This window comes from Trachemys scripta, chromosome 3 (genome assembly GCF_013100865.1).
Source record: "Trachemys scripta elegans isolate TJP31775 chromosome 3, CAS_Tse_1.0, whole genome shotgun sequence".
NCBI lineage: Eukaryota > Metazoa > Chordata > Testudines > Emydidae > Trachemys > Trachemys scripta.
In genome coordinates this window covers 140403237-140416757 of record NC_048300.1, presented here as the reverse complement: position 1 = coordinate 140416757, position 13521 = coordinate 140403237, and the positions used below count along the sequence as shown (strand labels likewise).

General features: G+C 40.1%; 1 protein-coding gene across 1 annotated transcript in view; it reads right to left on the bottom strand.

Annotated features, from left to right (window-relative positions):
* The window catches only part of SNAP91 (synaptosome associated protein 91), a gene marked incomplete in the record, with an annotated part of 150514 nt that overhangs the window by 33052 nt on the left and 103941 nt on the right, over positions 1–13521 (bottom strand). The window contains 2 exon segments of the mRNA XM_034766114.1: positions 9984–10154; positions 10305–10339. Coding sequence (XP_034622005.1) covers positions 9984–10154; positions 10305–10339 — 206 coding nt within the window.

Genomic DNA, 13521 nt, shown 5'->3' with positions numbered 1-13521 from the left:
AATGAAATCTGCAATGCTGCTGCCCAGGGCCGGCTCCAGGCACCAGCTTAAGAAGCAGGTGCTTGGGGCGGCCAAGGGAGAAGGGCGGCATGTGCGGCAATTTGGGGGCGGCAGGTCCCTCACTTCCTCTAGGAGCGAAGGACCTGTCGCCGAACTGCCACCGCCGATAGCAGCTTCCCCCCCCCCCCCCTTGCTGCCGCTGGTCGCGATTGTGATTGCGGCTTTTTTTTTTTTTTTTTTTGGTGTGCTTGGGGCGGCAGAAATGCTGGAGCCGGCCCTGCTGCTGCCTATATGGCATCTGATCTATGGATGCTTAGAATATAGCAGACTTGTGTCAATTCAGTGACTCATGAAGGATACCTTTTCCATGAAAATTCAAAACTCTCAGAATCAAAAAAGACTAGAGGAAAGGTGTGAGTTAGATATGCTTAAGAGCTTTTGTAAACAGGGGCCGCTAACAGGGAGTTTCGAGAGGGAGTTTGGAAGGGGAGTGGGAAGGGGGCAAGGTCCACTTACCATTCTTTAAAACCTGTAAACTAAACTATAATAAAAACTTCTTGATTTAAACAAAAACCCTTTCATTAACCTAGGTAGCTGTAGGAGAAAATGCAGGCAGAAGCCTAGCAGCAGAGTGGGGGCTATCCTGTTTATTGCACTTAGTGTAGCATGTATAATTATCTGCCCTGTGGGCGGGTGGCGTATGTGTGCATTCGGTGCAAGGAGCTCCTGGCCCTCATAGACCACGTATGGGCTTTGGAGGCCAGGGTGGCGGAACTGGAGAAGCTAAGGAAGGCAGAGAGGTATGTTGATGAGGCTTTCCGGGACACTGAGGAATTGTCCCACCTCCGGTCAGACAGCCCCTGCGCTATTAAGGAGGATGAAAGGCTCAGGGAAGGAGGGCAGTCAATGGGAGCATAGTTGGGACCCTCCTTCCAGATGATATTGGGGCATCCTCTCGCACTGAGGTTACCTCTCCAGGGAAGGAACTCTGGTCATTAGAAAAGGCAGGTGTTCATAATGGGAGATTCAATCATTAGAAACATAGATAGCTGGGTTTGTGATGACTGGGAGAACCGTATGGTGACTTGCCTGCCCAGTGCGAAGGTTGCAGATCTCTGGAGGCATCTAGACAGACTTATGTGTAGTGCTAGGAAGGAGCCGGTGGTCGTGGTACATATAGGTACCAAAATGACATAGGGAAGGGTAGGAGAGACATCCTGGAGGCTAAATTTGGGCTGCTAGGAAAGACTGAAATCCAGGACCTCTATGGTGGCATTTTCAGAAATCCTTCCAGTTCCACGTACAGGGCCAGGTAGGCAGGCAGAGCTTCAGAGTCTCAATACGTGGATGAGACGATAGTGTAGGGAGGAGGGATTTAGATGTATTAGGAACTGGGGAAACTTTTGGGATGGGGGAGCCTATACAGGAAGGATGGGCCCCACCTAAACCAGAGTGGATCCAGACTGCTGGCACTTAACATGAAAAAGGCTGCAGAGCACTTTTTAAACGAAGAGATGGGGGAAAGCCGATTGCTGCAGAGGAGCATGTGGTTTGGACAGACACTTCTCTTAGAGGAGAGTCTATTGATAGAGATTCTCTAGGTTTTAATCAGGAGGAGAGGATGGAGAAGGATAAAGTAGGGGCCAGATCAGACGAGAAACATTTACATAAAAAAAAAAAAAGAATCAGACACATCAGAAAAAGGCAGACAAATAAACAGTGACAAGTTTTTAAAGTGCTTGTACACAAATGCTAGAAGTCTAAATAATAAGATGGGTGAACTAGAGTGCCTCGTGTTAAAGGAGGATATTGATGTAATTGGCATCACAGAAACCTGGTGGAGTGAGGACAATCACTGGGACACAATCATTCCAGGGTACAAAATATATTGGAAGGACAGAACTAAAAATCAGGGGACCCAGATAATCTTCATCCAAGAATATTAAAGGAACGGACATGAAATTGCAAGCCCATTAGCAAGAATTTTTTATGAATCTGTAAACTCAGGGGTTGTACCGTATGACTGGAGAATTGCTAACATAGTTCCTATTTTTAAGAAAGGAAAAAAGTGATCCAGATAACTACAGGCCTGTTAGTTTGACATCTGTAGTATGCAAGGTCTTGGAAAAAACGTTGAAGTAGTTAAGGACATTGAGGTCAATGGTAACTGGGGGAAAATACAACATGGTTTTACAAAAGGTAGATCGTGCCAAACCAACCTGACTCCTTTGTCTAAAAAAATCTGTTTCCTTCTCAAAGGAGAATGCAGTGGATCTAAATTTACTTCGATTTCAGTAAGGCATTTGATACGGTTCCACATGGGGAATTATTAGCTAAATTGGAAAAGATGGGGATCAATACGAAAATTGAAAGGTGGATAAGGAACTGGTTAGAGGGGTGACTACAACGGGTCATACTGAAAGGTGAACTGTCAGGCTGGAAGGAGGTTACTAGTGGAGTTCCTCAGGGATCGGTTTTGGGACCAATCTTTTTATTACTGACCTTGGCTCAAAAAGTGGGAATGTGCCAATAAAGTTTGTGGATGACACAAGCTGGGAAGTATTGCCAATACAGAGAGGGACTGGGATATCCTACAGGAAGATCTGGATGACCTTGTAAACTGGAGTAATAGTAATAGGATGAAATTTAATAGTGAAAAGTGCAATTTAGGGATTAACAACAAGAATTTTTGTTATAAACTGGGGACGCATCACTTGGAAGTAACAGAGGAGGACGACGACCTTGGAGTATTGGTTGATCACAAGATGACTATGAGCCGTCAATGTGATATGACTGTGAAAAAAGCGAATGTGGTCTTGGGATGCATCAGGCGAGGTATTTCCAGTAGAGACAAGGAGGTGTTAGTATCGTTATACAAGGCACTGGTGAGACGACATCTGGAATATTGTGTGCAGTTCTGGTCTCCCATGTTTAAGAAGGATGAATTCAAACTGGAACAGGTACAGAGAAGGGCTCCTAGGATGATCCAAGGAATGGAAAACCTGTCTTATGAAAGGAGACTCAAAGAGCTTGGCTTGTTTGACCTAACCAAAAGAAGGCTGAGGGGAGATATGATTGCTCTCTATAAATATATCAGAGAGAAATACCAGGGAGGGAGAGGAATTATTTAAGCTCAGTACCAATGTGGACACAAGAACAAATGGATATAAACTGGCCATCAAGAAGTTTAGATTTGAAATTAGACGAAGGTTTCTAACCATAAGAGGAGTGAAGTTCTGGAATAGCCTTCCAAAGGGAGCAGTGGAGGCAAAAGATTAAGCTTGATAAATTTATGGAGGGGATAGTAGGATAGCTTAATTTTGGCAATTAATTGATTTTTGACTATTAGCAGTAAATATGCCCAATGGCCTGTGATGGGACACTAGATAGGGTGGGATCTGAGTTACTACAGAGAATTCTTTCCTGGGTGCTGGTTGGTGAGTCTTGCTCAGGGTTTAGCTGATCGCCATATTTGGGGTCGGGAAGGAATTTTCCTCCAGGGCAGATTGGCAGAGGCCCTGGGTTTTTTTCGCTTTCCTCTGCAGCGTGGGGCACAGGTCACTTGCTGGAGGATTCTCTGCACCTTGAAGTCTTTAAACCACAAGCTGAGGACTTCAATAGCTCAGACATAGGTCAGGTGTTTGTTACAGGAGTGAGTGGGTGAGATTCCGTGGCCTGCATTGGGCAGGTCAGACTAGAAGATCATAACGGTCCCTTCTGACCTTAAAGTCTATGAGTCTATAACAGGTCATGCAAGGGTGGGGGTGTGAAAGAAAATGTAGACTCAAATTAAGTAAAAATCTTAAATGAATCCACATGTTCCATAGAATCTCTATGGATAGAAATTCCATGCTCTAATAAGAATATTAGTAGGGATCTATTATCGACCACCTGACCAGGACAGTGATAGTGACTATGAAATGCTAAAGGAGATTAGAGAGGCTATCAAAATAAAGAACTCAGTAATAGTGGTGGATTTCAATTATACCCATATTGACTGGGTACATGTCACTTCAGGACAAAATGCAGAGACAAAATTTCTCGATACTGCTTCTTGGAGCAGCTGGTACAGGAACCCAAAACGGGAGAAGCAATTCTCAATTTAGTCTCGAGTGGAGAGCAGGATCTGATCCAAGAACTAACAGGATCGATTGGAAATAGTGACCATAATATAACAACATTTAACATTCCTGTGGTGGGAAGAACACCCCAACAGCTCAACACTGTGGCATTTAATTTCAGAAAGGGGAATTATGCAAAAATGAGGAGGAAAGAAACAGAAATTAAAAAGGTACAGTGACTAGAGTGAAATCCCTGCAAGCTGCATGGACACTTTTCAAAGACACCATAATAGAGGCCCAACTTAAATGTATACGCCAAATTAAAAAACACAGTAAAAGAACTAAAGAGCCACCATGGCTTAACAACCATGTAAAAGAAGCAGTGAGAGATAAAAAGGCATCTTTTAAAAAGTGGAAGTCAAATCCTAGGGTAGGTCTATACTTACCTCCGGGTCCGGCGGTAAGCAATCGATCTTCTGGGATCGATTTATCGCATCTTGTCTAGACGCAATAAATCGATCCCGGAAGTGCTCGCCGTCGACGCCGGTACTCCTGCTCCGCAAGAGGAGTGCGTGGAGTCGACAGGGAGCCTGCAAGCTGCGTGTGGACCCGCGGTAAGTTCGAACTAAGATACTTCGACTTCAGCTACGTCATTCACGTAGCTGAAGTTGCGTATCTTAGTTCGAAGTGGGGGGTTAGTGTAGACCAGCCCCTAGTGAGGTAAATAGAAAGGAGCATAAACACTGCCAAATAACATGTAAAAATGTAATAAGAGAAGCCAAAAAGGAGTTTGAAGAACAGCTAGCCAAAAACTCAAAAGGTAATAAAGTGTTTAGCAGGCTTCCTGCTTCTGATGTACTTGAACAACCAGTGGGGCCCCTGGAAGATCAAGATACAAAAGGAGCACTTAAAGACCATAAAGTCATTGCAGAGAAATTAAATGAATTCTTTGCTTCAGTCTTCATAGCTGAGGATATTCAGGAGATTCCCAAACCTGAGTCGTCCTTTGTAGGTGACAAATCTGAGGAATTGTCACAGATTGAAGTATCATTAGAGGAGGTTTTGGAATTAATTGATAAACTTAACAGTAAAAAGTCACCGGGACCAGATGGCATTCACTCAAGAGTTCTGAAAGAACTCAAATGTGAAATTGCAGAACTATTAACTATGGTTTGTAACCTGTCCTTTAAATCAGCTTTTGTACCCAATGACTGGAAGATAGCTAATGTAACGCCAATATTTAAAAAGGGCTCTAGAGGGGATTCCGGCAATTATAGAAGGGGAGGGCTAACATCAGTACTGGGAAAATTAGTTGAAACAATAGTAAAGAATAAAATTGTCAGACACACAGAACATAAATTGTTGGGCAAAAGTCAACATGGTTTCTGTAAAGGGAAATCATGTCTTACTAATCTATTAGAGTTCTTTGAAGGGGTCAACAAACATGTGGACAAGGGCGATCCAGTGAACATAGTGTACTTAGGTTTCCAGAAAGCCTTTGACAAGGTCCCTCACCAAAGGCTCTTATGTAAATTAAGTTGTCATGGGATGAGGGGGAAGATCCTTTCATGAACTGAAAACTGGTTAAAAGACCGGGAACAAAGGGTAGGAATAAATGGTAAATTTTCAGAATGCAGAGGGGTAACTAGTGGTGTTCCCCAAGGGTCAGTCCTAGGACCAATCCTATTCAACTTATTCATAAATGATCTGGAGAAAGGGGTAAACAGTGAGGTGGCAAAGTTTGCAGATGATACTAAACTGCTCAAGATAGTTAAGACCAAAGCAGACTGTGAAGAACTTCCAAAAGATCTCACAAAACTAAGTGATTGGGCAACAACATGGCAAATGAAATTTAATGTGGATAAATGTAAAGTAATGCACATTGGAAAAAATACATACAATATGATGGGGGCTAATTTAGCTACAACTAATCAGGAAAGAGACCTTGGAGTCATCGTGGATAGTTCTCTGAGACGTACACACAGTGTGCAATGGCAGTCAAAAAAGCAAACAGGATGTTAGGAATCATTAAAAAAGGGACAGAGAATAAGACGTAGAGTATCTTATTGCCCTTATATAAATCCATCGTACACCCACATCTTGAATACTGCGTACAGATCTGGTCTCCTCATCTCAAAAAAAGATATACTGGCATTAGAAAAGGTTCAGACAAGGGCAGCTAAAATGATTAGGGGTTTGGAACAGGTCCCATATGAGGAGAGATTAAAGAGGCTAGGACTTTTCAGCTTGGAAAAGAGGAGACTAAGGGGGGATATGATAGAGGTATATAAAATCATGAGTGGTGTGGAGAAAGTGAATAAGGAAAAGTTATTTACTTGTTCCCATAATATAAGAACTGGGGCCACCAAATGAAATTAATGGGCAGAAGGTTTAAAACAAATAAAAGGAAGTTCTTCACACAGCGCACAGTCAACTTGTCAAACTCCTTGCCTGAGGAAGTTGTGAGGGCTAGGACTATAACAGGGTTTAAAAGAGAACTAGATAAATTAATGGAGGTTAAGTCCATTATTGGCTATTAGCCAGGATGGGTAAGGAAGGGTGTCCCTAGCCTCTGTTTGTCAGAGGGTGGAAATGGATGGCAGGAGAGAGCACTTGATCATTGCCTGTTAGGTTCACGCCCTCTGGGGGACCTGGCATTGGCCACTGTCGGTAGACAGGACGCTGGGCTGAATGGACCTTTGGTCTGACCCAGTATGGCCATTCTTATGTTCTTATGAGAGAAATGGTTTAAGATTTATGATTTTTTTTCCCCAGAAAGAAGTGGCAAAAAATACCTTAAACCATTTCTTTCTGAAGAAAAAAATTGCTATTCACGTAGGATCTGAGCAAATTGGTATTTAAAATTATCAATTTTTTCTTCATAATATTCTCTTCAAATGACAAGATCCAGGTAACAGAAGTCTAGAACCTTTACTTGTGCACCCATGGAAAGTAGCTACGGATGGTTACAGATAATCTCAGATATAACCTCTCTCTCAAAATGCTTGAGACCCAAATATCATTGAAGTGATAAAAGAAAGGTTTCTTGAGATGCTCTACTATATAGTTTAGGATGCTAATTATTTTTATAACACCTAAAAGCATGCTAGACATTTTAACAGACTCCCTGACACAGGTTATAAACATGGCCTATGGAGACAAAAAGGTAGTCCCCAGCCAAATTCATCTTTTAACTGCAGGGCACAGATGAAGCTGATAAATTGCATTTAGTTGTGGAACTATAAAGAAAGTCACATTTGCAGCTTCCTTGCTGAAGGAATACATTTATTATAAGAAAATGTTATAGGTAAAACATTTAACTATTCTTCTGCAGTATATGCAGTTGTACATTTATAATTTTACTATCTTAGAGCTCACATTTCAATTTCTCATTCATACATTTTAAAATATTTAAAGCAATATGTATGTTTACTGTGCTATACATAATTTATACACATTTGTATAAACTGTGTTCAATGAGGAGTAGCCTTCAGACTCCTGGAAATTAAAGTGGGACCCCTTGAGTGATAAGGTTGAGGCAAGTAATGTAGTCCTAGATTTCTCTGCCACATATAGTAACCATGAGCACTTCAGAAAGTAACCCATTATAAGAGAAAAAGTACTTCATGAATGTTCATCCTCCCTTAGTATAGAATACTCAGCTTCTTCTCATTAGGGGCTAAGTAGCACTTCAGCAATTCCAGCGAGCCACTGGTGAAGTCTGAAGTATAGAGAAATGGCTTTGACTGCTTATGGATTGCATATTTTTGTGCAGTTAAAATGGTAGCTGTAGATAACCAAGTCTGTTTATCAGGCAGTCTGATGAAGGCTCATTCCATTTTACATGTGCTCACCTGAACAAGAATCCCTATTTAATGGGTTGTACAGAAGAGATTTGGGAACTTCCAGGGCTTCTGTGATTTTAAATCATGGGAAAGATGTATTGGGTAAAAATTCTGTTCAAGAAATGTAATCTTTTTACCTTTGCTGTTCATAAAAGGATAAAATAGTTTCAAGTACATGTGGGGATCTTGCGTAATCTGGAAAATCTGCAGTAAGAAAATCCCCGATCCTTTGAGTTTTACTGGTATAGGAGTCAGAAGAGAAGATAGAGTCCAGCGTGCAAAATACCATATGGCAAAGTACACAATAATTTTAGCTGGAGTTGGAAGTTTGAAATGAAACATTTTGGTAGCAAATAGAGGATGACTCCAGGACATGTTTGTATGCTTGAGAATCTGAGGCGGGTGGGAAGCTTGTGATGAGGAGAAGACAAACCAGAAAGAAATAGGAAAAGATCAGATTATGATCAGAACCCTACCTAAGCCCTTACAAAATCACCATCATCATCGCTTACCAAAGGAGACATGCCTATTGATAGCTTTAGTCAACCAAGAAAGCTTCAAGGGCACAGAAGACTGACACATTACCAGAAAGTTCTAATGCAAAACCAAACATTCCTCAATAATACAATTCATTTCCTTGGGGCGTGGATTTCATAGGACCTTTCTTTAGAGTTTATAAAGAAAAGGTGATTAGATTCTATAGAAGGGATATCAAAGAACACAAACCAACAAGCACATAGAGGTGGAAGCCCAGAGCTGGGTGAATTTTTGGCGAATAGTTTATTCACTGAAAAAATGCAGTTTTGGGTTGAGCAAAACTATTTGCCAGTTCACATCACATTTGCCAAAAATAGTTTTCACCAAATCAAAACTGATACATTTTAAACTAACTCAACAAATTGGTTGAATTTCAGCCATTTTGACAAGAGCAAAGACTAGGACAACTAGATTCACAAAATGGGAGGACGTGGTGGTGCTACTCTTATAGATTTTATCTCACTGGTTACACCATTTACCTGGGATGTGGGGAGATCTGGGTTCAATTCCTCCCTCCACATCAGATGGAGAGAAGGGATTTGGACTCTGGTCTCCCAATTGCAGGGGAATGCCCTACCCAGTGGCCTGTATAGAATATAAATATTCTGAGCTGGGTCTCCTCATCTTTTGAGGCAGTTCCACTGTATATAATTGGAGCAGGGACTTGAAATTGGGTCTCCCACAGCCTAAGCGAGTGCACTAGCCATCAGGCTACAGAGATATTCTCACTCTTCCCTTGGCCCAGCAAAAAGCAGAGAAAGGGCCCAGTTTTACCTGAAGGTCTAGCAGTAGATATTTAATTTGCCATTTCAATCTCTTTGGGTAGGATTCCCCTTTTGGCTCAGCTACGCAGCAATTCAAAAATGAGAAAAAAGGCACCAATTATGCCAGTCCGTGACAATTTTGTTTTCAAAACACTTTTTAGGGTTTACTTTCAACAAAAAACTTCAACAAAGCCTTCTGAAATACAAGAAAACTTAAGAGGACTAAATTACTAGAACTTAAAGAAAAGGTCAAAGAATAGCACAACATCAGTCTCTGAGTGTGCCAATTAAGTACAATGACAAACAGCTGTAGAGCACTGGTAATTTTAGGGACATGAGCCTATACATTTCAATGAAAACGTCTTAGGTTCACTCACACTATAAGAATGTAGATCTGCGGCTGAGTGTTTTTTAAAGAAATCCTTCCAATATTTAATTTTTAACGTTAATTGTTAGTTCTATAGTTGGCTACTTAAGAGTTAAGCTTAGAACCCAGAGTTTAGCCAGTTGAAAATGTATCCAGTTTTATGTTCCCCCTCCACAAAGGATATGCAAAAGGGAAACCCTGCACACATTTCAGAATGTACAATGACAAAAAAACAACCCAGAAAACTTTAGTTAATCTGTAAATTCCATTCAAATATATGTAATTACTTGAATAATTTGGGCTTCCAGACACCACATGATCAAGTTTTTAGTTAGACTATGAAAGTTGATGATTTCAAGATGGCTTATTCTTCCTGTATAAATTGCAGCATTACAGTAACGAAACTAACCTCCAAAGAGATCCACTTCAGCAGTGACAGCAGTAATGGTTGTTGTAGTTGTAGCAGACGCTGAAGCAGTTGCAATTTCAGTAGTTGCAGCAGTAGTTGGGCTAGGCTCTGGAGCAAATGGATCTGAAATCTGTGGCTCAGAAGTAACACTGGAAAGCGCTGCCAGATTGTCTATATGCAACCATATACGAAGACCAAATGGAAATAGTAAGCAGAAGAGAGGGGGAGAAAAACCACTTGACTCCAAGAAGCAAAGACAGCTGTTAAAATTATATTAACAATTCTCTATTAAAAGAAGCTTAGAAAATAAGTGTTACTTACCCTCTCCCAAGAGGTCTGTAACATTGTCCATTACATGATAGCAATATAAAGAAATTGGAGAGTTAACAAAACTGCCAGAGTGAACATGTACATTAGCCACACATGTGATAAACAATTTCTGAACAATTCAATCACTAGTATGCCAGTCTACCCAGACATGCCACAGATAACTTGAATTGAGCTTATATAGGACAGTCTAGTTTTAGGAACTTTGAAAGGTCAAAGTAGAGACTTAAGTGAATAGCCTGACATGAAACTGAATCAATTTCTTTAATAGCTTTATTCAATTATTTACCCATTGATGCACGGAATTTTAATTCACTTGTCAAATTCATTCATTACATAGTTTCTATTAAATACACTACCAACAGTGAGTCTGAATGGACTGCTGATTAATAGTTTTTTGTTTTAGCTAACAAATGTTTTCTATGTAAGAAAAGTACTTCGAGTCACATCAGTTAGTAAAAATCTGGGACTATACTGGCATTGAAAGAGCTGAACAAGAAAACACTTTCATAAGTATTTTGTTGCCACAGATTATACCAGTCTCCCTATTTCCCATATTGCTGTCCTTGATCTCAAGACTACTGTATTTAACAGATTATTTTTGCAATGGACGCGCCAAAGTGCTTGCCTTTAACCCGTACATTTACAGCTAAATATGTTAATGGAATTATCCAGGACAATGGGCCACACTAAGGTTTGTCAGTGATACCTTACCTATGAATAACTATTCTCCCCCTGCTTAGATTTGCATAACAACTACTGATAGCCTACTAAAATGAAACCTCAATTTAAGAGTTAAGGACTATTTGACTAATATAGTTCTAAACACTGGCACACAAAACACTCAATTATAATCTGCCCCTTTCCTCAAAGCCTGCTATGACATATGATCTATGAGACTGATTCAAATTGGTCCCCCATCCAGAAATATAATGTACATCCACACTCAAAAAAGACATTGGATTGGCTGGTTAACAATGTCTGGATTCAAGACTAGAGTTCATGTTAAAGGAAGTTAGTCATCCGAAATGAGTCATTTAAAAAAACTCCACACTGCAAGACGGAAAATGATGGAGCAAACTATCAGACAATTGGAGTCTTTAAATATAACTTTTTATTTTGTCATTTCAAAATGTCAGTTTTGGCTGGAAATTGAACTTCTCTGTGGAAATCTAACTGAATATCAAATGGTCTTTTCCTACCAGAATTAAATGATTATGCTCAAATTCTAAATTTTACATCAGAGTAAACATTGTAGCAATATAACAATGTACAAAATGCGGAAACAAAATAAGAAGTATTTTTATATCCATGCTTCATCCCAAATTTATACAAAAAGGCGCACATTCAGAGGTGCTAGAACAATTTGTATAGTGGGGATGCTGAGAGTCATTGAACCAAACTGTAAACCCTGTGTATGATGGAAACCACTTCAAGTCAGGGGGTGCGGAAGTGCCTCAAGCACCCCTACTTCCAGCACCTATGCACAAACTAGAGCAGAATTACAGTGACAAAATTAGATAATTCAAAAAACATTCTATATCAATTGCTTCAGGATACCACTCATGCATCCTATATGATTTTTGTAGTCTTACACCTGCCATAAAAAAGTTCACAATTGTGATTAATACACAGTACAAGTGGTTTGGCGTTCACTGTATCGTATTTGAAGAGTTTTGCATTAGAAAAAAATCCAGCTGCATTAGAAAGGAAGCCAAGTCTCCCAGAGGCGTAAGTACTTTGGCAAAGTATGTCCTGTTAAGATGTATAACCAGATAAGCCTCAAAATCAGACATGATTTTTAGGCTACTATTAACCAGTGACCTGATCTTGGAGGGTCTCTGGTTTTGGGTAAAATAAAATAAGTTATTGAAGCTGTAACAGCAAGTAGAACCACCAAAATATATGTAACTAAAGTAGGTTTGGCTATAGGTCCTAAACATTAAAGGCTTAGAGTGTGGCCTAAAAGTTAATATGTATCTTGTGATAGTTAGCAATGCATCTTATAATGAATAGGTAAACTGCAAATGGACAGTAGCATCTAGGGGCTTTTTGCAATAACAGATGAAATGATTGTGTTAATACATCAATGAGGTTAACCATTGGAAATGTAATTATAGGGAACCGGAATACCACATATGGACTACCAGAACCCTGAAATTGATTGCCTGGTATAAGCAGAATAAGTGGGCTGGGATGTTATCAGATATGGTCCTGGATGCATGTGGATGGAATAGAAAAAGGCATATAAAAGATAGTCAAATCCATCCCTAATTGGGACACAAGAGAAGACCAAATAGTGGAAGCCGAAAATGAACAAGCCCTTCTGTGGTGATCTCCACCCACATTTTTTGTCCATCTTCGCTGTCACCAGACTCCATAAGGTAGTAAATATGTCAATGTGGGGCAGGGGGGGTGGGGGTAATCTTGTACCAGTTTAAGATTAAGTATGTATGATCCAGGGGACGTTTTGTTATGTGTATGTGTTCTTGTATAATTATCCTTATACTTGGATTTATTTGCATTATAAGTAAAGTCTTCTCATTTCTACGTGTGTACTCTACTAAGGTCAACCCAACAAAATTTCTTGCATAGCTTCCTGAGTAAAGAATCTGTTATTAGTGATTTGTGCAATTTGCACCCTAAACTTAACGGGGGTTACATAAGCAATTTTCTGTAGTGACCCAAGAGCTGGAAGCAAAAAGGCTATAGTATTACAGGGGAAAAGAAAAATAAATAAATAAAAAGAGGAGTCCTGTATTTCTATTCAGAAGATAAGTTGCGATTTCCCTACATAGATGGGGGAAAGTGTTGGTTAGAAAGCACAACATGCAAGAGGGGGCAAAACAAGTTGTTACCAAGTGTTCAGAAAAAATACTACAGGTGATAACGGATAGCTGGAGTGAATAGCTCAGGGATGCAATAATGGGATGTAGAGACTTTCACCTTCAGATCATTAGTCAGCAAGTGCTTGATAAATTTAAGAATGGAATTATACAACATGGTTGTCTGCAATAGCAGGCAACTGAACGCAATGACCCATGAAGTCCTTTTTAGTTTTTATGTCTCCAACTGCCAGATTTTCAAAAGGCAAGAGACGTATTTGTTTTAGAAAAGCCTACTATTGAGTTAATATGAAGACTGCCATCCTCTTCTAGAGTGGTCAGACTTGGAGCACATTGAAAGAGAGTCAGATTAAAGTTTTTCATGG